A 23,796-nucleotide genomic window follows, 5' to 3' on the forward strand; every position below is an offset into this window, starting at 1 on the left:
CACAGAAGGGAACTTCGCTCACCCTTGCCAAAAGCCTGGGTGAAGAGCCAGGTCCTCAAGGCCCTCCAAAACACCAGCCGGGGAGGGATCACCTGGGTCTCGAGGAGCACTTCATTCTAGAGGGCAGGTGCTGCAATAGAGAAGACTTGCTTCTGGAGTCCCACTAGATGGCAGTCTTTAATGGAAGGAACCCAGAACGCACCAACCCTCTGGATTGAGTCGGCTGGGGAAGACAGGTGGTCACTCAAGTAATCAGGCCTAGGCCATGTAGGGCTTTATAAGTAGGTAATTACCAGGATCTTGAATTGAACCTAGCAGCAAACCAGCAACCAGTGCAGTTTGCAAAGCAGAGGTGTTACATGGGCATACTGAGGCATGACCACGACTGCTCAGGCCACTACATTCTGAACCAGCTGAAGCTTCCAGGTGGTCTTCAAGGGCATCCCCATGTAGAGTATGTTGCAGTAGTCAAGTCACCAGGTGACCAGTGCATTAGTGAGGGGCCCCCAGTCTAGGAATTCTTGATGTCTTGATAGATTCCAAATAGTTGGGATATAGCCATGAAAATTAGATTCATCTTTCAAATACAGCGAACCATCTAGAGTCATACTAACAGTCCTATTACTTGTTGGCAGACTCATAAGTGGGAGGCAATATTGCTTCCTGCTTCTTTCCAGAGGACCTTCTCAGGGGCTTAGATGGAACAGTACTGATTTTCAAAATAAACCATTCAGAGAAATAGAGGCAAATGGCTTGATAAGGTGGGTGGTGGTAGACAAAATTAAATTACATCATTGGAAAGACCTTTATTTTGTTCTATAGGATGCTCCTAAATTCTTGCAATAAGTTCTAATGGACATTCAGAATAAACTAATTACTGCAATGGTCATTTCGTATCCGAGTTTATTATAGGCGAAGGCTATTTCCAAAGCCCTGATGATTGGGCCTGCATTCTACATTAAGGTGAGAAAGTTGGGATAAGTGAGCAAGCAGATTGGGACAAGTTGGGGGACCCTGCTATAATTGCCAGCATGCTATCTGAGAAACCTTTACCTTTGCAGGACTATACAATTCCAGGAGAGCATCTGAAGTCCCTGCTGATGAACTTGCCCTGTAATTAGAAGATGGCATTTTCAGACCATACCACTCCACTCTTCTCCCTAGCCTACATTTTGTGGAAAAATTGAATTTTATGGATTTTTTTTGGAATTTTGGAATTGAATTTTTATAGCCTGCATTTTATGGAAAAATGGAAAGTGGCTTTTAGGTATACCTAGGCATCTACCTTTCAAATTTACAAAAGTTTCCATTTGGTTTGGGTTAATTTTGTAGGGATTCTACTTCACCTTACTTTTCTTCAGTATGAAACAATATGCTTTGTTCAAGGTTAGGTTAAATCCAACATACTCCTTTAGTTCTGAGTAAACTTGCATGTTGCTCTGCTAATAATTCATAAATTGGGAATTCAGGGAGATGCTGAAGGATAGGAAAGTAGTACAAAAGTGGCACATGTCTATTTCCCATAATCCCAGAGCAGAAAACTTGGGTATCAAAATAATAGGCCAATTATTCAGTTACCATCTCTGTCAGAATGATATCTGTTAACTTTATCCTTGGGAGATTAAGCAGCTGATGGCAGTTTTCGTCTGAAAAAGCAGTTGCCCTTTTCATAATACATGCGGACAAAACATCTGCAAAACTGACATGTCTTGATGCATTTTAAATTTCTTTTGTTTTGTTTTGGCAAACATGCTTGTCTCTGAGGAGATTAGGGTAGATTTTCAAAAGAGATGTGTTTATTTTAAGAGGTCAGTTATGCCAAGCAGTGTCTCTTGTGGGTGTTTTTGACAGCATCGCCATTTACAGTCTTGCTGGTCTAAAAGGAAAAATTAATCCCAAAAGAAGGATTGCAAAATTGGTTGCAACATGCATTTATTGAGATTTCTTGAACCCGTACATGTCTACATCAATGTCAACCATATAAAGATATATGTCAGCACAAAGCAATGGTGTAAGTCTGCTGAAGACAGTGAAGAGATGAAGCCTAAGCAATCATATATATTTCTATATGATTTCAGTGCATACATATAATAAATGGGACCAAAGGATTAAAAATTTCAATCTGATAGCATCTTTAATAGTGCAGAAACTTTCTCAAGCAGCTTTAGCTTATTTCTTTACATATGGAAGTAATACAATTTTTAAAAATGGATATAGGAGATAGAAGGCAGGAATTTGGCAAGTTGCCTGCAAACTGCATATTTGTGTACCCTTCACTTGGAAATACAGGCATGAAATGATCTAATAAACGCCATTACTCTAACCAAAAGCAGACCAAGCAACCCATGTGGTAGAATGAAGATGTCTAAAAACTTTGCCTTTTTGCCCACTTGGCTACTTTTTAGTTAATGGTAGGGCATGTATTTTTAAATGCTTATTTTGTTGGATTTATTCAAAATATTTTATGCATACAAGAGTTCTCTGGAAAAAGGCAAAATATATTTATACTAGTGCAGTATAAGGCATAGCACTTAAAGACCAATCACAGGGGTGGGGGGCGTGATGTCTATTGTGTGAGGCCAACATTGTAACTCATAGAAGAGTTTTGTCCCTTCGGGCAGATTTCCAAAGGCTTATGCACTTCTTATTGACATGTATGCTTATTTCTTTATATCAGGGATAAGGAACTTGTTGTCCCTCATAAACAGTAGGAAAGGCTTGGTAGCCTATTAAGATCTGGAGGACACCAGACGGCCTATTTCTAATCTATATATTTATTCATAAGTTGGTAATACTAACAGTGTAGCTGATTCTTCTCAGGTAACTTTTCCCAACTCATATTAAATCACAGTGCAATTTTACCAGTCTGATTTTTTCAGAATCCACTGCACAAGAATAAGAAGAGTAGAGAGCTGTCACAAGATCCTCATTGCTCTAAAAATGTGACACCTTTTAAAAAAAAAATAAGGTTTTAAAAGTTACAAATAACATTTCTTAAAAAGCTTTACATCCTGATATGTAATATAATATATAAAATGTAAAAGTATCTAATTATGTTATCAGTGTATAAAAGATTATTTACTCTAGAAAACAAAAAAACCCTAAAATATTATACAATAGACTATATGCTTCAAAAAAACCAAAAAAAAGCAGGGGGACCTAGAAAGGGTAAAGAAGAGATAGGGAAAAAAAAACCACTGGAAAAATAACTAAACAATTAAGCATACAAAACTAAAAAAGCAAAGATAGAGGTAGAAGTGAGATGAGATGAGAGAGAGAGGAGACAGGAGGAAAAGTAGTGTCAGGCTTTTCAAGTTTTGAAGTTACATTTTTGAACATCATTATGGTTCGGTTTTTAAGTAACGTTAAATCTTGACCATAAAAAGCTAATTCAAAGGCTGAAAGCTGACAAATTGAAGCCAACTCTTAGTCTGTCGCACAATTGTTCTTCCAGGAGTAGATCATCACCTTTGTTACAAGTGTCCAAGCTCAGCATATCCAAAGTTCTCTGTTATAGTTGACTGTTTTAACCTGAGAGATGCTGACATAGCATTTGATTCTTAAGAATTATTTCTTGACTCTTAAAGCTCCAGTTTACATGGGGGTGACAGCATCACAAAGACTGGACCTGGAGGCCTTTCAGATATGAGACAAGTGCCAACTGTTGTGATCGAATGTGATGACAATAAAGAAAATGTGCCTCATGAATCTGACTTTGGTGATTCTTCATGCCTCTATACAAGGGAAGAAGAGGATGAGGAAGAGGATGATGATGACAGCTCATTATTTTCAAGTAAGAAAAGCTCATTATTTGTAAGTCACATTAAACATTTGTTCTTTTCATACAGTGCTAAAGAAAGCAATACTGATTCTTGCAACTGCTTTGAATAGATCATAAAGAGAAAATGTTGCCTAGTTCTCAGATGGCTAACTTTTCTGTGGTGAAATAGTTCTGTATGGGAAATAAAGCATATGAGAAAACCTTACCTTAATAATGTGAGGATTCTTCTGGGAATTAACATGTCCAGATATGCAAGTAAAAGTGATAAATCAGGAAATGTATAGCTTTCACTTGATCTCTCCTAGAGGGCATCAAGACAACATCTATGGTTCCATTCATAACTCCTGAAGGGACTGTTGCCATTGAACTAAATGAAAATACTTTAACATTTAAAAATGGCCAGCGGTTTATGAGATAACCAAATCTTGTGAGAGTTTTCCAATCTCACCAGAGAAAGCTTGGAGAATAACATTAGATGGCCTTACAAGATTTCAGGTGATATTGGAGCACGGTGGGATTGGACAAAACCTGAAAAGGTTTGATGACTCATGATATATCTGTTTATATCATTGCATATTCATATGCAGATTTGAAAAGCTCTGAAAAGACATTCAGCTTCTTACGTCTGCCACACCAAGTCTTATGTATGAGCTGTAGCAGTCAGGGAATGAAGGTGAACAGTAGCAACAGCAGCAATGCTCAAATGTTGCTAGAAAAGATGAGTTAGTTTGTTTTTCAAACTCTGTTCTGTGGAACCCTAGGGTTCTGCAAGAACTTGATGGGGGTTCCATGAAAGACCAAGAACCCCCCCCAAAAAAGTTACTTGAATGCAGCCAATTTTCTATCACTAGAGGAGTTTCAGGAGTCTATGCTCTGAAAAGATTTGAAAACCCCTGGCTTAGAAGACTTGGAACCACCATATCTCCTGAGCAACTGGGAAGAAGAATACTCTGAGATAAGGTGGAACATTTTCCAAGGGGCTAATCTAGTTATCTGTGATATCCTAGAGCCCCATAGCTCTTTCTGAATGCCAGGTGCTGACAGTACCCCACATTCTTTTTACCCTACATATTTTCAGTGCGCAAAAATGTAACGTTCATCCAGAATTTATAACATGGAGTCTTCCCCTCCTTTGCTGTTGTCAGTTATTGAGGCTTGCCATATGTTCCTGTACTTTACCTTTCCTCCTGACAAGTCCATTCCCTTTACCGACCTACCAATCACATTCTCATCATCTTCCAAACAGCACTGAGCATGTTGCTTTTCAGCCAGAGATTTCCAAAAAAGGAAATAGGTTTGCACTGCAGTGGAACGGGAGGGTGCAATCCAATCCTTTCTGTCTTCTTTACTGCCCTGCCGCCTTGTTTCCCTAGTTGCAAATATAAGATGCAGCAACAAAAATATAACAGTCTTAACCCTTTGTCACCAAAAAAAAAAAAGTGAAAAAATCTGGCATTGAAAAACAATATCCAATGAAGCAGCAGACAATTCACATCAATATTGCTTAAGCTTGATGTCATGGGAATATGGCCCACTGCAGAAGCAAGAAAAAATTTCTGGTGATGGGGCTCATTAACAATGTTCTTGACTGACATGATGGGATTGGCAAGAGGTATCATTAAACAGAGGGAATAGCAGATGCTACCCATTCTTCTTCATATCTATAGGTTGAAGCCCACCAATTTTTATTTATTTTGTCATTTATATTGTACTTTTCTACCATTACAGCATTCTTTCACTTTAAAAGGAAGGGAAGGGGATATCAGTTCCTTGAACTTAGGACCATGAGGCAGGGAGGAGGGCATTAGCCCCACTTTCCTTTCCCACAATCCTTCATCCAAACTATGGTTGCTCTGCTTTCAGTGGCCTGTCAGGTCTGCTGCTCTCTTCTGCCCTTGGGATGACAATAGTAGGAAGTCTTGAGTCTGAAGAAGAGCTGTCTTGCTAGCTGTGATTGGAAACCTGAAGCCACTTCCATATGTACAACCCTTGTCTCACATACAAAATAATCCACTTTGCATTCATGGAGGGATGAAATAACGTTATACTTAGCACTGAAACATTCACCTTCATAAGAGAGCACACTAAACAAGTGGAAATGCTTTTGAAATGGGCTCTCTCATTCAATATTCAAAGTTTCTGCAAGTGTAGATGAAGACAAAAACTCAAGTTCCTGTAACTTTGCTGCAGCAGTTAAATTGAACATGGTTCTTTCTACCCAAGGTTCCCTGGCAATGAAAGTTTGCAGGAAAGATTCTTTAGCTATCAAGTTGAGCAACAGGCCATCGAAGCGTGAGCTGGAGGAAAAGAACATCCTCCCCATGCAGACCGATGAGGAGCGGCTGGAGCTCAGGCAGCAGATTGGCACCAAGCTGACAAGGTAAGAAGAACCATAGACTCCTCTCCTTGGCACCAACAGCAATGTAATGGAATGTGGCCCTTCCATGTTACAAATAATCGAAACATTCAGAAATTGCAAAAAAGAAACAATCTGAAAGGGCATTTCTGTAACATCATACGTGTATATGGTTAGCAAGCAAACCTGTACCAATAGCCTCTAGACTGCAGTGACCACAGAACAGAACTTCATACCCTTCTGGAGATTTCTAGCACGAGGCCAGGCAGTGAAAAGCAAGCATTCTCCCAGCTGAGCCTACCGAGAGGCTTACTGTAGATAACAAGGGAGTTATTAGGTCAGTTTGCTAAATTGAATAATAGGACAGCACAATAATACCTGCATGGTTTGTTCAGATTCCTCCAATGGGCAAGGCAGAAATGGTCTTGCATTGGGATGTTGCTGTATCTCTCTTCCATTTGCATAGATGACAGGGTGTTAAACCTGGTCAAAGAATGGCCGTTTAGTGTGATAGGCGTGAGAGTCTATCTAAGTAATTGGCTGGGTTGAATAGTTAACAAGACAAACCACCACCACTGAAAAGGGGGGTTGTTCTCTGATATTTTTGGAGATCAGTATCAAAATCCTTTTGTTTCAGCTCAGCTTCAGTATTGGCTCTCCTGGTCCCCAATGAGATAAAGTATTAGGCTGATAAACTGTAGTGTACTGTATATGCTTCAGTTCTATTCCTTCTTTCTTCCAGAATGATGAGAAGTCCTCTAGCAGAATCATGGAAGTCAAAAATCCATCACTAGAAATCAGTTTTGGCCAGGATTTAAGGCAGTAAAATCTCATTTGAGCCTCTAAGGAGGACAGCCTGACTTCCAAATTCAGAAGGAAATTGGAAGTACAGTAAGAGACTCAGAGCATCTCTCTTAGAAATTAAGTTTGCACTGTTTCTAGAAGACTTGGATCTTTGAATTGCAAATCCATGAACCACAGTGGAGGAGATTGCTCACCTTGACTTTGAAGATGTTTATAGCAGCAGGCACAAAATTGCCCCCCAGCCCCCGCTACTGTCAAATGCAGAATTACATTACCTTAGTGTTTCTCAACCTTGGCAACTTTAAGATGTGTGGACTTCAACTCCCAGAACTCCCTAGCCAGCCTCACTGGCTGGGGAATTCTGGGAGTTGAAGTCCACATATTTTACAAGTTGTTAAGGTTGAGAAACACTGCTGCAGGCCCTTTAGGAGTAGCTTTTATTTGTCCCCTCCACACTGCAGAAGATTGAAAAATGACCCCCAGATAGTTAAAGGCCTTAATTTGCTCTATATGTGTGCCATTTATTTAGTTACAACTAGCAAATGTTTTACAGAAGGCTACTACTTTTGTTTTGCTTCACTAATAATAAATTGGGAAGGTGACCAGAGCAAGCTATTTTCAGCCTCACACTTAAGAATGATGAGTCCATTAGTTTAGTCTGATATCAAAGCTAATGCAAATAAAGTTCATATAGGAAAATGTGTACTTTTCATCTTCCCTGATATACATATTTTGCAAGCAGTTTTCTCCTAATGTATTTTATACATTATTAATATGAGTACACCGAAACAAAGACCAATTATGAGTGAATGTAAAAGCTATCCGAGCTTCAGTTCCTTTACTGAATCAAAAGTTTTTGTATTAAGATGTGGATTGATCAAATTTCTCTCATACCCCTAATGTGCAAAATCCAGCCAAAGAAAATAATAATTTACCCTACTGTTTAATTATTTCATATAATTCTGAAGCATTGTGTCTAATAAAGCTTACAAAGAACTTTTGTCATTCTGTCTGAGAGTTTATCTTTAAAACTAAGAAGGAAATACAACAGTTCATGTTGTATTTCCATTTTCAGTTTCAGCCTTTCAGTTGTCATATCACTTTAAGTTATTTTAACTTTGGCTGTGAGATTTTTTTTTAAAACCAACCATCTGTGCTCAGATATTGAAGTATACATGACAATGCTGCTATACTATGAAGATCCTCAGTTGATGGGATCAACTGATTTGATGGGAACAAGAGGCACTCCAGAGGTCATTGGTTGGGATTGTAGCCAGTAATGGAGATGCTACTGCCCAAAGTGAGAGGAACCACTACTCTCTGTTTGACATTCCGCCCCCCATCTATCTCCTCCTGCTTTTGCATTCTTGTTACCCAAAGTTTGCACTACTTGCTTGAAGAGGACCTCAAACTCTTCTTTAATATATTGCAATCATTCATTCAAAGCTTTTTCACAGAGAATTAGAGCTGGTATACTAAACCATCTGTGTTAGGTAAAGAAACCAGAACCAAAGTTATTATTCACTAGAGCTCTTAGCAGAGTCAAGAAAAACTTAAAAATTACTTTATAGTCTGCTGGGAACAGTTGAAATGCAGAATGTGACTGCAGTTGACAATTTTAATAACTTTTCATTAGAAATGCAACATTCTAAAGAAAGTCCCTGAAGTCTTAGAACAGCATCTGATTAAATTAACTACATTAATTGCAGCAGGGACAACAAACATTTTGAATACATGACTCCATAGACAATAATCATACCCATCAACTTTCAACTAGACCTCTCCATCTTCATAAGAAAACTGATTTAGATGATTTTGAAGAATTTCTCCTGTTGCTTTAAACTCCAAAGAAAGCATTAGTAGAGATGCTTGTAGGTGAAAATTAGATATAGTATAAAATAAGGAATTTTCATCACAAACAGGAAGTGTATTGGATGCTATAACATCTCTGTCTCTGATGGATTGCAAGGCCTGGGATCAATTTATTCTGGTTATTAAAATGAGTGAGGCATGAATTTGAAATACTCCATTTAAAACAGAACAGTCATCTAATAGTTGTTAAATGTGTGTCTTGTGGGAGTAGAGTACTGAGCTCTAGCTTAAGGAAAAGGAATAAGATGTGGCAGCAAAAAGTATTTAAACTGACATCTGATTTGGCCTACAGATGCTGCAATGGAGCTCTGCAGTAGTGTTCACCCTATATAGTTCAGATAAAGACCTTGTATCTCTATTTGCACAATAGGTGAAACTTGTTAGTTTTAGCCTTGGTTTTTGTTCTGATCATTATTTTGTTGTTTTATTTTTGGGGTATACCTGTAATGCAAACCCAGCCTCCTTCGTTAGTTTATGGTTCAGAGTACTGGGCAAATTCAGAAAATAAGTTCAGGCAGTAACCTGGTTAAAAGTGTTGTGCAAATGCAGCCTGAAGAAAGAAAGATGCATGCAGAGAAAATTGGTCACTGGCCCTGGTTCCCTGTGCTCATAGTGCAATAATACTCCTTGGGATCTTGTAAGAGTCTGGTGCCTTTCCCAGCTACTGTATACTGTGAATTACTCACTGTTTCCATTGGCAGAAGGCTGGTTGGTGATCTGTTGTGTTTGTTTGTTGGATTTATATCCCCCCTTTCCACCAGAAGCTCAAGGTGTCATACTGAGCACTCTTTCCTCCAATATTTCCCCCATAGCAACAATCCTGCGAGATAGATTGGATTGAGAAAGAGTGACCACCTAAAGTTACCCAGTGAGTTTCCATAGCTAAGGGTGGATTGAACTTGGATTTCCCCACTCTAGTCAGCAACTTAACCACTATACCACACTGGTTCCTCATATTCCTGAGCTAGGAAACAAAAACAATCAGATGAGATACATTTTTATTCACAATATATTCTCAGCTATCAGGAGACTCGTTCAACTTTTAAATATGATTTTTGATTAATAGGTTGAAAAGGCTATGGTGAATTGGCAGGCTGGAATCCTTGCACAAGATGACCACTATTGGTCAGAGCAGACAGCTTTCTATTTTTATGTTAAGGCAGAAACCTATAATATGATGACCTTCATATTGGCTGGAGGTCATCTCATTTCAGCTTCCATCCTCCTCCAGGTTTTATTCCAGAATCTGAAGACAGGCATTTAGATGGAAAGCAGGATCTGAGGAGCAAAGAAGAAGCCCTGTTCTGAGCATAGGTACCATGCCTGGTAGTTTCCCTGGATTGTTTTGAACTCTACACAGTTTGGAGGCTCATACAACGAGGAACACAGAACTGATGTCATACTCATGAGAGTCAGGAAGCTGGCATAGAAGGAAGGAAATTGAGTAAAAGATATCTGCCTCATCTAACTCTCCACTAATTAGCCTGAAGGGGCATGTCTAATATGACACAGCATGTTTGGTTTCCCCTTGGTTGGCAATAAAGAAAAGTACAAGTGCGTGTTTTGCTCAGTAACATCCATATCTATGTAGGAATAATGTCATTTCCTGAGCTCTTACATTATCTCCTGAAGAATAACTCTGCCAAATATTGAAGGCTGGAGGTCCTGATATGGTGCAAAAATTGATATTGGGCTTTTTCTACAGACGGCTGAGCCAGAGACCAACTGCTGAAGAATTAGAACAAAGGAATATTCTCAAACGTGAGTAGCTACAAATTTAAATTTAAATCAAGGAAGAGTCGTACAATGTCAGTATGCTCTAGGGTAGTGTTTCTCAACCTTGGCAACTTTAAGGTGTGTGGATTTCAACTCCCAGAATGCTGGTGGGGAATTCTGGGAATTGAGGTCCACACATCTTGAACTTGACAGGGATGAGAAACACTGCTCTAGGGGACCCATCCAGAATGGAGGTTCCATTCTTCTGCCTTACCTGCCTGAGCCAGGCATACATTATACTCTTGCATTGCTGTTATTATCCAAAACCGATTGCTTGTAAAGATATATTTATGTTTAGGTGTTTCAGCTTAACGTTCAAATGGGAACATACTGGGGTCAGCTCAGGATATTCAAGTAAAGAAGCATTATTTCTTTTCTTTTTTTTTACCAAAATGTCCTGTACAGATTTATTCAGAAATAATGCCCCACTGACTTCAGTGTGTTTTCAACTAAGAATGAGTGAATAGAATTCAGCCAAAAAGTATAGTTTTATATATGTCTGTTGAAAAGAAAATCCAGTAAAATGCAATGGAACTAATGCTAGATAAAAATATGTGAAAGTACAGCCTTGGCCAAATATCTGAAAGTATGCAAGTCATTCCTAATGAAATATATAATTACATTTTCATGCCACAAAGTTTTTTTTAGCAGAAAAGCCATTTTTTTCCTTATACTGGAGTGTTTGCTGTATAAACTGAATTAATAATATCTCAGCCTGAGCAAAAATCATATTGGTACGACTATATTTGATGTGAAAATAGTTTAAGATGTTTAGCCATAAATAATTAAGTAGAGAAAATAGTTTAATTAAACTTCTCTTGCTGTAGGACATTAATCTTAAGCAAATCAACTTGAACATAAGTTCCAATGAAATGATTAGTATTGTGATGCAGTTAATAACTGAATGCTAGTAAGAATGTGTCTCAGCATGCATGCTTTGAGAAGCAAGCCAGCTATATATCTGCAGTTACTCCATTGTGGTCAGTCTTACAACTGCACTTCTGATAATCGCAACCTGAATCAAGAGGCCCTTCAGACAGTCACTCATGCCCTAGTCACCTCAAGGCTTGACTGCTGCAATATGCTCTACATGGGACTGCCTTGAAAACCACTCAGAAGCTTCAGCTGCTCCAAAATGCAGAGGCGTGGACAGTGATAGGCATGCCTTGGTATGTCTATGTAACATCTCTGCTCTGCAAGCTACACTGGTTGCCAGTCCACTTCCAGGTGTGATTCAAGGTGCTAATTATTACCTATAAAGCTCTACATGGTGTAGGGCCAGGTTGCTTGAGGGACTGCCTATCTCCCAAGGTTTCTGCCTGGCCAGGATGTGCCAGCACAGTTGGTGTGCTCCAGGTCCTTTCAATGAAACAGTGTCATCTATCAGGACCCAGGAAGCATGACTTCTTTGTTGCAGCATCTGCCCTGTGGAATGAGATCCCCCCTGAAATCCATGTGGCTCCAACCCTGTTGGCATTTCAAAAAGCCTTGAAGTCCACACATTGTTCTCCCAGACCTTGATGGATGGGGCCCCTTGCTGGGTGTGTCTGTTATTTTTGCTTTCTCTTTGTATATTGTGCCCAGTGCCATCTTGTTTGGGGTTTGTATTATTTCTTATGTTACTATTTGTGAACAGAGTCAGTTGGAATTAGGCAGTGTCCAAATTGAATTAAATAAAAATAATAAATAAACCCACGCCCCAGACAAATTTCAAATCTAAAAAATATTCCTGATCATCATAGAGATTGTGGTGATGATACTCCCAAAAAATATTTGATCTCATGAAATTGCAAGGTACTTGTGATGCAAATGAGATCAAAGATGCATCTTTACATGTGACAGCTAGTTACAGTTGCTGTTATTTCAATTTATATAGCCACCCATCTCACATACATGACTCTAGTTGGCAGTTCTTTGCAGTTCCTTTCTGAGTCTTGATCTATCCATTCTGTGGCTTTTTAAATAATACAATAAGTCTGTTTGCAATCCTTCAATGGCTGTTTTGGCTCTAACAATGTATAACCAAACAGTATCTCCCTAAATGATATGTGTAACTGCATATAATGAAATGTTGTCATGATGGGTCCAGGAAGTGTTGCAGATGAAGCAGTATGTTGAAGCACATTTCCTGGAAAGTTTAAATTCATGGGATATGCATGGAAGCTGTGTTGTATTTTTGTATAGTTTCTGTAGTATTTTGGGGACATTCTAGAAACTCTTCCATAGAAACAAGATACCAGGCTGAGCTCTGAAAGGCTTGCCCTGTCAGGATTATTCTATACTTTTATCTGTAGCTGATAGATCTTGAAGAGCAGAGGTTGATGACATCTTGGTTTCCTACATGATTGCTGTCATAACCCAAGTCATGTTAATAAGTCAAATGCATGCTGACATACAGTACAGTATAACTAGAGAGTACAGAATTTTGATGTTTTTGAGGTGCACAGAAATTTGTGTCCAAGTGAGCAAGGGGCACTAAACACCCCTTGTCATTTTTTAAATGCATGCAAGTTTAGAACTTTGTCAATCTTTTCTAGCACGGAATGAGCAAGAGGAACAGGAAGAAAAACGAGAGATCAAGAGAAGGTTAACCCGCAAGGTATGAAATTACTTGGTTTTGTCCTTCTTGGAAACCTTGAAGCTTTGAAGCAGATGTGAAATTCTTTACCATTTTTGTCTCTGATGTGTTTGTTTCCTGAAGAGCATATTTTCCAAACGCTTTATTCCTTACGAGGAATCCTTGAGGCATTTTCTCTTGATATAGCTTTGAAATCCTAAATGCTGCGGATAGAGACACCAGCAGAATTAGCAGACATGTATGCACAAAAGTGGCCCATGAGGAATTCAGTAATTGCTCGGAGCTTCAAAAATTGAGGAAGGGTTATCAAGCACTCGAGATGTTGCAAATTATGTACTGGGCTTGGTGGATCACAAACTGTGCAGCTCTAAGTTGCACCCATTTCCACTAATACAACCCCCTCTTGTTTTTTGTTTTAATAAGTTCATGCAATGGTATGTCCCAAAAATTCCGTTTTCTTTTAATGGGCATACATGTGCTTTACTCCAAGCATAACACATGATCTTTGCTATTTCTCTGATAGTAAAACCATGAATAAGGAAAAACTAGGGACTGTTTTTTGAAAATAAAGTTATTTTTCAAAAGCACTCAATATTAGCCTAATTTTGTTTTTACTGAATTTTTCTGTACACTGCTGATCAGGTAGTAAATGGAAGAATAAACTTATAGAGAAAGGAAGTCAGATTATTTGAGACAGTTGAATTGAATGGAAATAAATCATTTGAGAAGAATGTACGTTTTTGGAAAATACACACACACAGACACAAACATACATACATACATACATACTTATATCTTATATCTTATTTTTTATTTTTATTTATCAAATTTTTATCGCCGCCCATCTCCCCCAACAAGAAGGGACTCTTATACTTATATCGTTAGTGAAAAAAGAACAGAAAACCTTTTGACACATGAAAAATATACAAACTACAAGTTGAACTCATGTAGTCATGTATGTGTGTATGTGCGCAATTTTAATTGGAATTACAAACAAGGCTTTGCAGCATTTTGCAGCTGATTCTTAAAAAGGGCTTCATAGTAAACAGGGGTGAGAAAGTAGCACCTTTCTTCAACTCTTTAAAGCAGCTGCATCTTTTCCCTGGATCATACTGTCCAGATCTCAGGTCTGGTTGAAAATATCCTGGGATACAATATCCCTCGTGATCTTCTTCAAAAGGCATCATTGAGATACTCTGTCTTTTTAACATGCTTTTTAATGGAGAGAAAAATAGATAGAATTAATGGTTGGACAGTAACTAATGCAAGATACAATTTAAATCTCCAGTAAAATTCACTGGATGAGAAATTAGTGATGAATGATTGTTCAATAAATGTATCAAGCACCCCAAGGCAAGGGACGCGGTGGCGCTGCGGGTTAAACCGCTGAGCTGCCGATCGGAAGGTCGGCGGTTCGAAACCGCGCGGCGGGGTGAGCTCCCGTTGCTCGTCCCAGCTCCTGCTCACCTAGCAGTTCGAAAACATGCAAATGTGAGTAGATCAATAGGTACCGCTTCGGCGGGAAGGTAACGGCGTTCCGAGTCGTCATGCTGGCCACATGACCCAGAAGTGTCTATGACAACGCCGGCTCCAAGGCTTAGAAACGGAGATGAGCACCGCCCCCTAGAGTCGGACACGACTGGACTTTACGTCAAGGGAAACCTTTACCTTTACCTACCCCAAGGCAAAAGGGATGAAAAGCTAATCCAGATACACCCTTGGTTCCAGATCAGTCCATCTCCCCTTCATTGTCTTGTATGATCCACACCAGTGTGCTATGAACACATCACAGAAAAGTGTTTGCTGTACAAACAACTTTGTAACTGAGGTTTAGGTAGAGTCAGTTGACCAATATAGGCAACCACTGTTCTCTGTTGCATTTCTCAAGAGTCCAGAAAGGGAAAGATCTATCCCAACACTGGGTGACTTTTTAACTAGAGATGCCAGACAATGAGCTGTGCTATAGTTCTTCTCCAATCTGTTCATTTTATTACTGGTTATAACTCACATCTTACTGGATCAAAGTTGCTTGCATTATTTTGTTTCTGTTTCTTTTTGAATCTTATCTCTTTTATTGCTCAGTTTTACAGATAAAAATGAACCTAGTTGGGTTTTGGCCTCATTCTTCCATTCAGATTCAGTCCTGAAAAGTCAATTGTTTACAGTACATGAATCCCAAGAGCTAGGGAAAAATTAAGTTCCATGTCATTCCTACACAGGCCAGAAATTTCAGAATATCAATCAGCTGTGAACACTGAATAAGGAAAAAAATATCAAGAACAAAATATTCCATTTGGCTCTTCTATTTGGGAGAAGGCAAAAGAAAATTAAAAATGAAGCCATAATGTTTGATTATTTGTAATATTAAATCAGCCATTCACAAATCTGGACACAGATTCTCATAGATAGGCTGGCTGTTCCAAATCTTTTACCATACGAAAGGATATATTTGTTAGATTTTTCTTATTTAGCCAATCATGCATAATTTTTAAAAATCAAAAGGTATATAGTAATATAATTATTTCTATTCAACTCTACTCCGTGAAAGTCAACAAGTTTAACATTTGCATTTACCTCTGGAACCAGCCTGTAGCACGACAATAGCCCTCCTCCCTCCCATTTAGGAAAGCAAGCAATACAAATAAATGAATTGAAGGCCAACAAATCTTCTTTGCTGACCTCATATTGGCTCAAGTCAGCAGGGAATGTTTGAAATAATGGGATCTTGAGAGTGGTGTGACTAGCCAGAGGATAAAAAGATTAGGTGAGGAAACAGAAATAGATGTTACATTTGGTTCACTTGTATTTCTTATAAAAAGGGAATAGAGTTTGGAGTTTGTCAGAATAAGGATCCCAGGTTCATTCCTGGTTGTCTTCTCAGACACAGACACAGATCTGAGCCCTAGCCATCATGTCTTAATCCAAATAGGATGGAGGTTTTTTGCATTGTGCAGATACAGCACAGCAGAAAGTTAGAACACTACAGAAATAGCCATAGCACACTTACTACCCTTAATGTGCCTTTCTCTGCATAATATTTTTCCCTATGGGTGATATTTTATATCTGGGTCTACTCTGTTCTGAAGACAAGGAAATACAACCTTATTGAATATTGGTTTGTAAAGTAATAGAAACATCTGAAGTAAGTATCAGCAGAGAATGTATGAAAAGTAGCCTTCCTTGGTATTCACGTATAATAGCCAGCCAATAACTCAGACAGTAAAATGTTGTACTTGGATGTGCCAGTTACAGTCTTGGCTTTGGTAAAGCCAGATCTACAAACCTGTCTGCATGGCTGTTGGTTCCATGGCTTGATAGACAGGCAAGTGCAGTCCAAAGCACAATTTTCATGAATTGCATTGAGTGAATATGCATGGTGTATCATTATCTTAGGTTTTGCTATGCACTTGCCCCAAAATTGGTCACTCACAACCTGATCTAAGTCAGTCCTGGTCACATTCAGATAATCTCTGAAGAATGACTGATGTAAGATCTCAGAGTCTATCATATGGACAGCCAGTCACTCATGAGATCCAGTTCTCTGGGCTCCTTTGATATTGTAGGGTCATAATATTCAGTTCAGTATATGGTGAAATGTTCCAGATGATTGGCTGTCCACCTGGTTAGAGCTGTGCAGTGAAAGATTTTTTAAGTAGTCAGCAAACCAACAAGTGGCTGTCTGAATTCATTGGTGATTTCTTTACTTCAATGGTACTGTCCTGGCTTGTGATACAATATTGAAATATTACCTTCCTTTCCTATCCCAAATATGTACTTTTCTGGTAGCAATAATATTTGTTCATATGATTGTGCAAGGTTTTTCTTTTTCTTCAGCATGGGCAAGATTGTAGCCTAAGTCTATTTTTGGACCATCAAGTTATCTACTTTGATCATCTGTCATTTTCAAAATATAGTGTTTTTTAAAGTCTTGCTCCATTTAAATAGCATTTGATGATAAACTGTCAGAAGCTTTGACATTTAGTAATAGCCACAGAATCCTTAAAATATAATCCTTAAATATATCCTTAATGTATATTGAAAGTAAAAGAAGAATAGCATTTTAACATGAACAAAGATAGCACAAGTCAAATTTACCTTTGCATATTTGAGCTTATGGTCCCATCATTGATATTTAAAAAGAGCTTTCAGGGGATTTTTTTTTCTTATTTGGCTTAGTAACAGATGGAAAATAAATAATCATTTGGGGTTACTATAATGGCAACAACAATAATAAAAATGTAGCCTTTGATGCATGCACTTCAAAGTTAGTCAACACTGTGAGAAGAAATCCCTATATAACAACAAGTGAGTCTACAACACAGAGCAAATTTTCACGTGCTTTTGCTTTTGTACTTTGTAGAATTACAAAGATTTTTTTTACGTACCTTTTCCAAAAAGCTCAGATTTTCTTTGGGGATGTAAAACTCAAACTTTTTCTTGGGGCCAGTGAGAGAGAGAGAGAGATCTGAGCATATCAATTAGCAGCCCATAGTTCTGTGCTTCTCTTCCAGGTAACAAGAAGCTCCAGAGGGATTTATCTTTAGCTGGGAAACATTTTTATTTGAATACACTTTTTATAACAAGTAGCTGCAGCTTGTGATTTCTTAGTGCAGGTAGAAAGTCAACTACTTTCTCACTAAGCCTACTGATCTTGAGTTGCTGAGTTACAAGTAGGTCTAAAGCTGTCAGCCCCAAGTTGTAGATCAGTCCAAGAAACCAACTCCATATTAAGATTAAAACTACTTTTATTAAGATTGGCTGTAATAACAGAATCTTGAAAGTCTGATTATAGTTTACCTCCTCCCCTTTTATACTGATGTATAAATGTATTAGGGAGGATTCTGTCTGAAATAGTTTTGCATTCCTCCACTGTTTGGACTTAAGCACTGTTTCTCTCCTCATTGCTTTGGTAATGGATCTCCCCTTTATCCATCAAGGTCATCCTCTTTACCTTCTACATCAGCTATGCTCAAGGATGCTTAGGCTGAAATTCATAGTAGTGCACAATCAGCCTCATTCCAGGTCACATTAAGCATTTGCAAACAGCTGCATTACTTTGTCAGCAGAATGCCCCATCTACTAGCAGTAGATGCAAAATACAGAAGTCATTCCATATCTCACATCTAACCCAATGTGTATTCCTCCTTCTCTTGGCATATTTTGAATCCCTAACATTATTGGCATTGTTATAAGACTGCAAACTTGTGCTGCTTTTCTGCAGCCTATGGGGACAGTCTGTCTTCCATAGGAGGGATGTCTCACCTCATTTATAATTCTCCACCACCTGTGTTCAATATTAGCATTTCTGAAATAAGTCATTACAGCATTTGAAACAAGTCTTCTTTCTTCATTCCTCCAGAGATTTCTGCATTCTTTATACTGATCTTCCTTCACTTCTCCAAGTTTTCAAGTCCAGCTCCACCATTAGTTCTGCTGAGTGTCAATAACAAAAGTTGCAGTCTGATATGCCTGAAAAGCATGAAGTTGTTTTATACAAATCTAAGTGTTGGGGATTACCTGCCTATTTTTCCTTTATAAAGAAAAAGAAATGCAAACAATTTCTTTCAACCACTTTACCAAATAAATCAATATTTTAGGGCAGATAGGTTGGAAAGAGAAATTTAGAATTTCTTATATTATGTTCCAAACGAATTAGCAGTGATAAACTATGAAAAGTCACAGACTGGAGAAGTAACAAATAAGATAGATGAAACGACCTTCTGCCAGGGATGTTGATCACCATCCTTCCTTTTTCTATAGGCTAGATGCTTCCATCTTAGGATTCAAGCTTAATACAGAAGATTCAGATAGACTTACAGAGATGGACACCAGCAGATTCCAAGCAACATGTAGACTAGCTTGTAAGAACTAGAGGTTATCCATTTAGAGTGGAAGATGAAAAATGTAAGCTGTAGGGTGTTGACTGCATTTGTACATTGCTTATTCAAATACACATTGCATTCCTTCCCCAGTTCAATGCCACCAATGAAATTTCATTTATAGAGTTTAGTCCCTTCATTGTGTACTGCTATGGGATACTGATGAAATATTGCAGAGCTACTCAATCTAAACTAGCAATTAAAAACGAGCAGTGAAACCAAATTCATGTCACAAGCACAAATGACAAGAAAATAAAGTCATAATTGCCTCCAGCTGCCCACCATCACCACCATGTTGTGGACCGGTTCATGTTTTTCAGTCCTGTCTTTTCAAATATAGGACAAAAATCTTGCCAGCTAGACCACTGCATTTCCTATAATGCTGGCAGTGAGAAGGCACTATGAGCAGAAGTTCTTGATCATTACAATGAGTTTCAATAGATCAGTTGGAGTCCTGATGTTTTAAAGGAAGCACTCCACTCTTATTGAAGAGGGAGCAACTTTTTATTTCTAGCAGGAGTGAGCAAACATTTCTGGTCAAGAGTTACATTCCTACAGGACTACTTTATCTAGGACTATGCTGCTTGCCCCGTGCAGATGAGGCTTAAGGAGATTACTGGTAGCACCATTGCCAGAAGTAGGTGCCCTCGTTCTCTCTTCCTCCATATGAAGTCATTTGCTAAGGATAGGACTACTCATGTTTCCAAAGTTTAAACTGATTATTTTAGAAGGATTTTTAAATTAGGCTGTCAACTACATGTGATCCTGGAGCTCACATCCCCTTCTCTGAGGTTGTGTCTTCTTGATCCCACTTTGCATGATATGTTTTTGTCTAATATTTAACAGCAGATAAAAGTTGTTAGGCACAAAAATTAGCTTGAAAATAAAGCAGCTTTTCTTTTTAAGCTCTTTTGTTTAAGAAATTTGGGAATGGCTTATGGAAAGAATGACATTTTGGGGATTCTTTTCCTATTTTGCTCTTCCTACAGCTAAGCCAAAGGCCTACAGTTGAAGAGCTGAGAGAGAGGAAAATTCTCATCCGTTTTAGTGATTACGTAGAAGTGGCAGATGCTCAGGATTATGACAGACGGGCAGATAAACCATGGACAAGGCTAACGGCTGCTGACAAGGTAAGTAGGACAAGCCTCAGAAACAGCCAGGAGGCTGAAGAAAAACCTAAGATATTTTTGGAGGGGGCCAGTAGCCAGAGGATGTAGTTAAATTTATTTTCTGTAGCAGTGACTACAGCATCAGTTTTGCCAACTGGAAGCTCATAAGAAGACCTACCAGGAGGAGCCAGAATTGTGTGGTATTTTTTCCCCTCCTCTCTTTCTACCAACTTTAAATTTTTATTATTAGTTCCACATGTTATCTTGCACTTCTGGGTGCTTCTACACAAGCCTTTTATTATTGTGATAACACCTCCTCATTTACTGACATTGACAGGAATGTGATGGTATCCTCTTCCATTTGAAATGCTCCTGTGGTTTCCCCTGGCTTCTGTTGTGTACATGTGGTTGGTTAGTTTTTGTTTTTTAACTTTGTAGAAGAAGCCTGTTAAGGAAAGACAGTAGCGTGGCACACAAGACATTTTGACCAATAGTACCAGGCAGGAGCCGTCTTCTTTTGCTGAGCAGTTTCACCAGAGGCATATACTTTGCAAGCTGTTTTGCACATGATACGAAAATACAGAACTAAATTGTTTTAAAAATCCAGTGCTTACGATGGCACTTAATATGCCAGGCAATGAGCACAAGTGCCATTACAGTTCATATTGCTTGAGGCAGTAGGTTAAGCAGTCTGTGTGTTGTCTTCTTAATGCTGATGTTCAGTTTGATTTCTAACTTACGTACCAACATCGTAAGAGATATCACATCTGTGTTGCCACCTGGCCATTCATCTGGAGAAGGATGAGAACCCTTCACTATTCAGAGGCAGGTTCGAAACCACTAAACAAGTGAAAATCTGATTGGAGAAATGCAGTATATGTAGATATCTCTCTTCTCCATGATGTATATAATTATCCCTCTTTTCCCTCTTATAAACAAGTTTTAGGAGGTTTTATATGTTCGAAGGACTCCAAACACCCCTCTTAATCAGAGATTATCAAAAGCAGTGTGCTTGTTAAGAAAAGAATCTCTTTCAGCCTACTTCCACCCTTCTTTAAAACTTTTATCTCCAAACTGAGCTGAATTAGGTATCTCAGAATACAGCCCTTCAAATCCCATTGAGGGAAAAGTTAAGTACGGACTTTGTTTTCTCCGACTGAAATCAACTGAGTATGCTTAACTTGGGCTGGCTCATGTCTATAGTATGATCTGTTCTTCTGTCATCATGAAGTCTATGAAGAAAAATAAACAGCCCTAGTAATAATGCTACGACATGTGACTCAATGTTTGTGTACCAAAACAATGATTTTCAATATGCAAGGAAAAAAATCACAAGATTTCAAGTGATGAAGGCAAAGATCTTGTAAGATTGGGTGAGTTCACATGATTTTGGCATCTTTGCTTTCTGGACCACATGTTGGGAACCATTAAGTTAAAAGTTGAGTTTCTTTGGTCTTGAATAATGTTGCCAGAAAACAATAGGGGTTATAGGATTTGAGTAAAGAAGAGATGATGTGGGTCCCATAATATCTGTCTGCCTAAATAATATGTACTGTAACTTGTGGTACAGCTCTGAAGACATCAAAACGTTTTAGGAAAACAGTGCAGGAGTCATAAACATCCTTCTCTCAAGATCATCTTGTCATATTACTTGTTATAAACTATTATTTCCACTAAAAACCAGAAAGGATATAAAACAGGCTTGACCTCCTCTATGAATTACTACTTCTTTCAAATCTAACCCTAGCAATATTTTCTGATTTCATTAGCCATTAAAGAAACAATTTATGGCAATTCCCTCTTTATGTTTTTAATTCATCCAGGAATAACATAGTACAAAGAACAAACAAAAAAGATTACATCTTTGACTCGTGTCCTTTGGAAATCTGAATTTCAGCCAAGAACCTAGGAATTAATCAAGTAACTTCATAAAATATAACATGGACTCAGCACTTTTGTATATAGTCAAAATACTTAGTTCCTATAAAAATCTGTTACCTTTATTTGTTTTTCTGCCTAATCATTATGGAAATGACTTCGCAAATTCCTTCAAAACAACTTGAGCAGAATGTGGGGATGGGGGCAAAGGCCCTTTTCTCTTGCTCAAGCACCCTGGATCCCACAGTTCTATTTCTCTTTTTAAAATATGAAAGCTAAATGATGCAAACTGTTGGAGTTGCTCTCTGCAGTGATCTAGCTTGATTCTGAGTATTTAGGTCTCAGCTGGGACAATGATTCCATTCCCATTTTGGTGAAATGTCATGGATTGTACTTCCAGAATTTATGGCTATTTGAGCCCAATATTTAACCTTTTTCTCTCTGTATTCATGTGTTGAATTTTATTGCGGCAACTTGGTATAAGCAAACATAGGAATAGCTCCACACTAAATTTAAAATAGAGAGACAGTTTGGTGCAGTGGTTAAGGCATTGGGCTAGAAACCGGGAGAGTGTGAGTCTTAGTCCCACCCTTAGGCAAAAAGCCAGCTGGGTGACCTTGGGCCAGTCACTCTCTCTCAGCCCTAGGAGGCAGGCAATGGCAAACCAATTCCAAAAAACCTTGCCAAGAAAACTGCAGGGACTAGTCCAGGCAGTTGCCAGGAGTCAACACTGACTCAAAGGCACACACACATAGACAAAAATTTTAAATAAAGTACAGAATATACTGATCATATCTCCAAAATTATCTTAAGAATCCTTAAAACAGACCTTTCAGACAGATCAATCACATACTCCATTTTACATATCGCTGACACAGGTTAAAAAAGGGTTGCCGGCCAAAGCAATCTGTAACTTAGTGATAATTACGTTTGAAACGCTCTGGCTCATAGTCCTAGCCAGTTTGCATAGCAGGGCATCTGTCATTTTTGTGTTTGATAATTTTTGTCTTCTGTGGAATGTGTATTCTTTTGTAAAAAAAACTTTGAAATGTGGTTACAAATGTAAATAAATAAGATAAAGTAAATGAGATAGCAGTGTGATGCAGCTAAAAAAGTTGATGCAGTTCCAGCCTGCTTCTACTAAAGCCATGTGCTTTGATTACAACTCCCTCTTCTTCCCTTTTGCTGCTTTCTCCCAGATGATAAAAAACAGGGGCAGGGGGTGTTTTCTTCCAAAATCAAATGTGACCAACATTGTTAATACATTAAGAACTTTTGCTGGGCTTCTTCCACCCATAAAATGTCCTGTTTTTTTTTATTGCATTCATCTTTTTGTCCCTTTGTAGAACTTCAAAAATCCATTTCTGTCAGAATCTAGAAAATAATTGTAGTATTTGTAATCAACATTCTCCTACACCATTTGTAGCATTTTGGGGTGTTCTTCGTGGAGCACCAAATGCTCTAGTGTTTGCAAACACATTGTTCATGGTTAAACTCCTTTTAACTCAGAAAGGCTTTTGAATGCACATTTAGTTATATATTATTGCCACCATCAAATAAACAATTTTTGAACATGGCTCTCACTTTCATCATGGAGCTGACAGGTCCAGAAATAGAAGTATTTGTTTCCTTTTTAAAAAGGAAAAGGAAAAAGCATTCAGCCTCCACCATCTTCTCTCAGCCTCCTAGACATTTATGTAATCCATCAGATCAATGAGGACAAACATATTGAGATAAATGCAAAGACTTGGGGGGGGGGCATC

At 38.4% G+C, this 23,796-nt stretch overlaps 1 protein-coding gene across 2 annotated transcripts in view; it reads left to right on the forward strand.

Moving 5' to 3' along the window:
- Window positions 1–23,796, forward strand: part of PHACTR1 (phosphatase and actin regulator 1) — a 134,658-nt gene that overhangs the window by 105,091 nt on the left and 5,771 nt on the right. For both annotated transcript variants that reach the window (XM_063298900.1, XM_063298898.1), the window contains 5 exons: window positions 3,588–3,793; window positions 6,005–6,161; window positions 10,519–10,574; window positions 13,127–13,188; window positions 20,036–20,176. In XM_063298900.1, coding sequence (XP_063154970.1) covers window positions 3,588–3,793; window positions 6,005–6,161; window positions 10,519–10,574; window positions 13,127–13,188; window positions 20,036–20,176 — 622 coding nt within the window. The remainder of the gene's footprint in view (window positions 1–3,587; window positions 3,794–6,004; window positions 6,162–10,518; window positions 10,575–13,126; window positions 13,189–20,035; window positions 20,177–23,796) is intronic.

The sequence above is a fragment of the Candoia aspera genome, chromosome 3 (assembly GCF_035149785.1).
Source record: "Candoia aspera isolate rCanAsp1 chromosome 3, rCanAsp1.hap2, whole genome shotgun sequence".
Lineage (NCBI taxonomy): Eukaryota > Metazoa > Chordata > Lepidosauria > Squamata > Boidae > Candoia > Candoia aspera.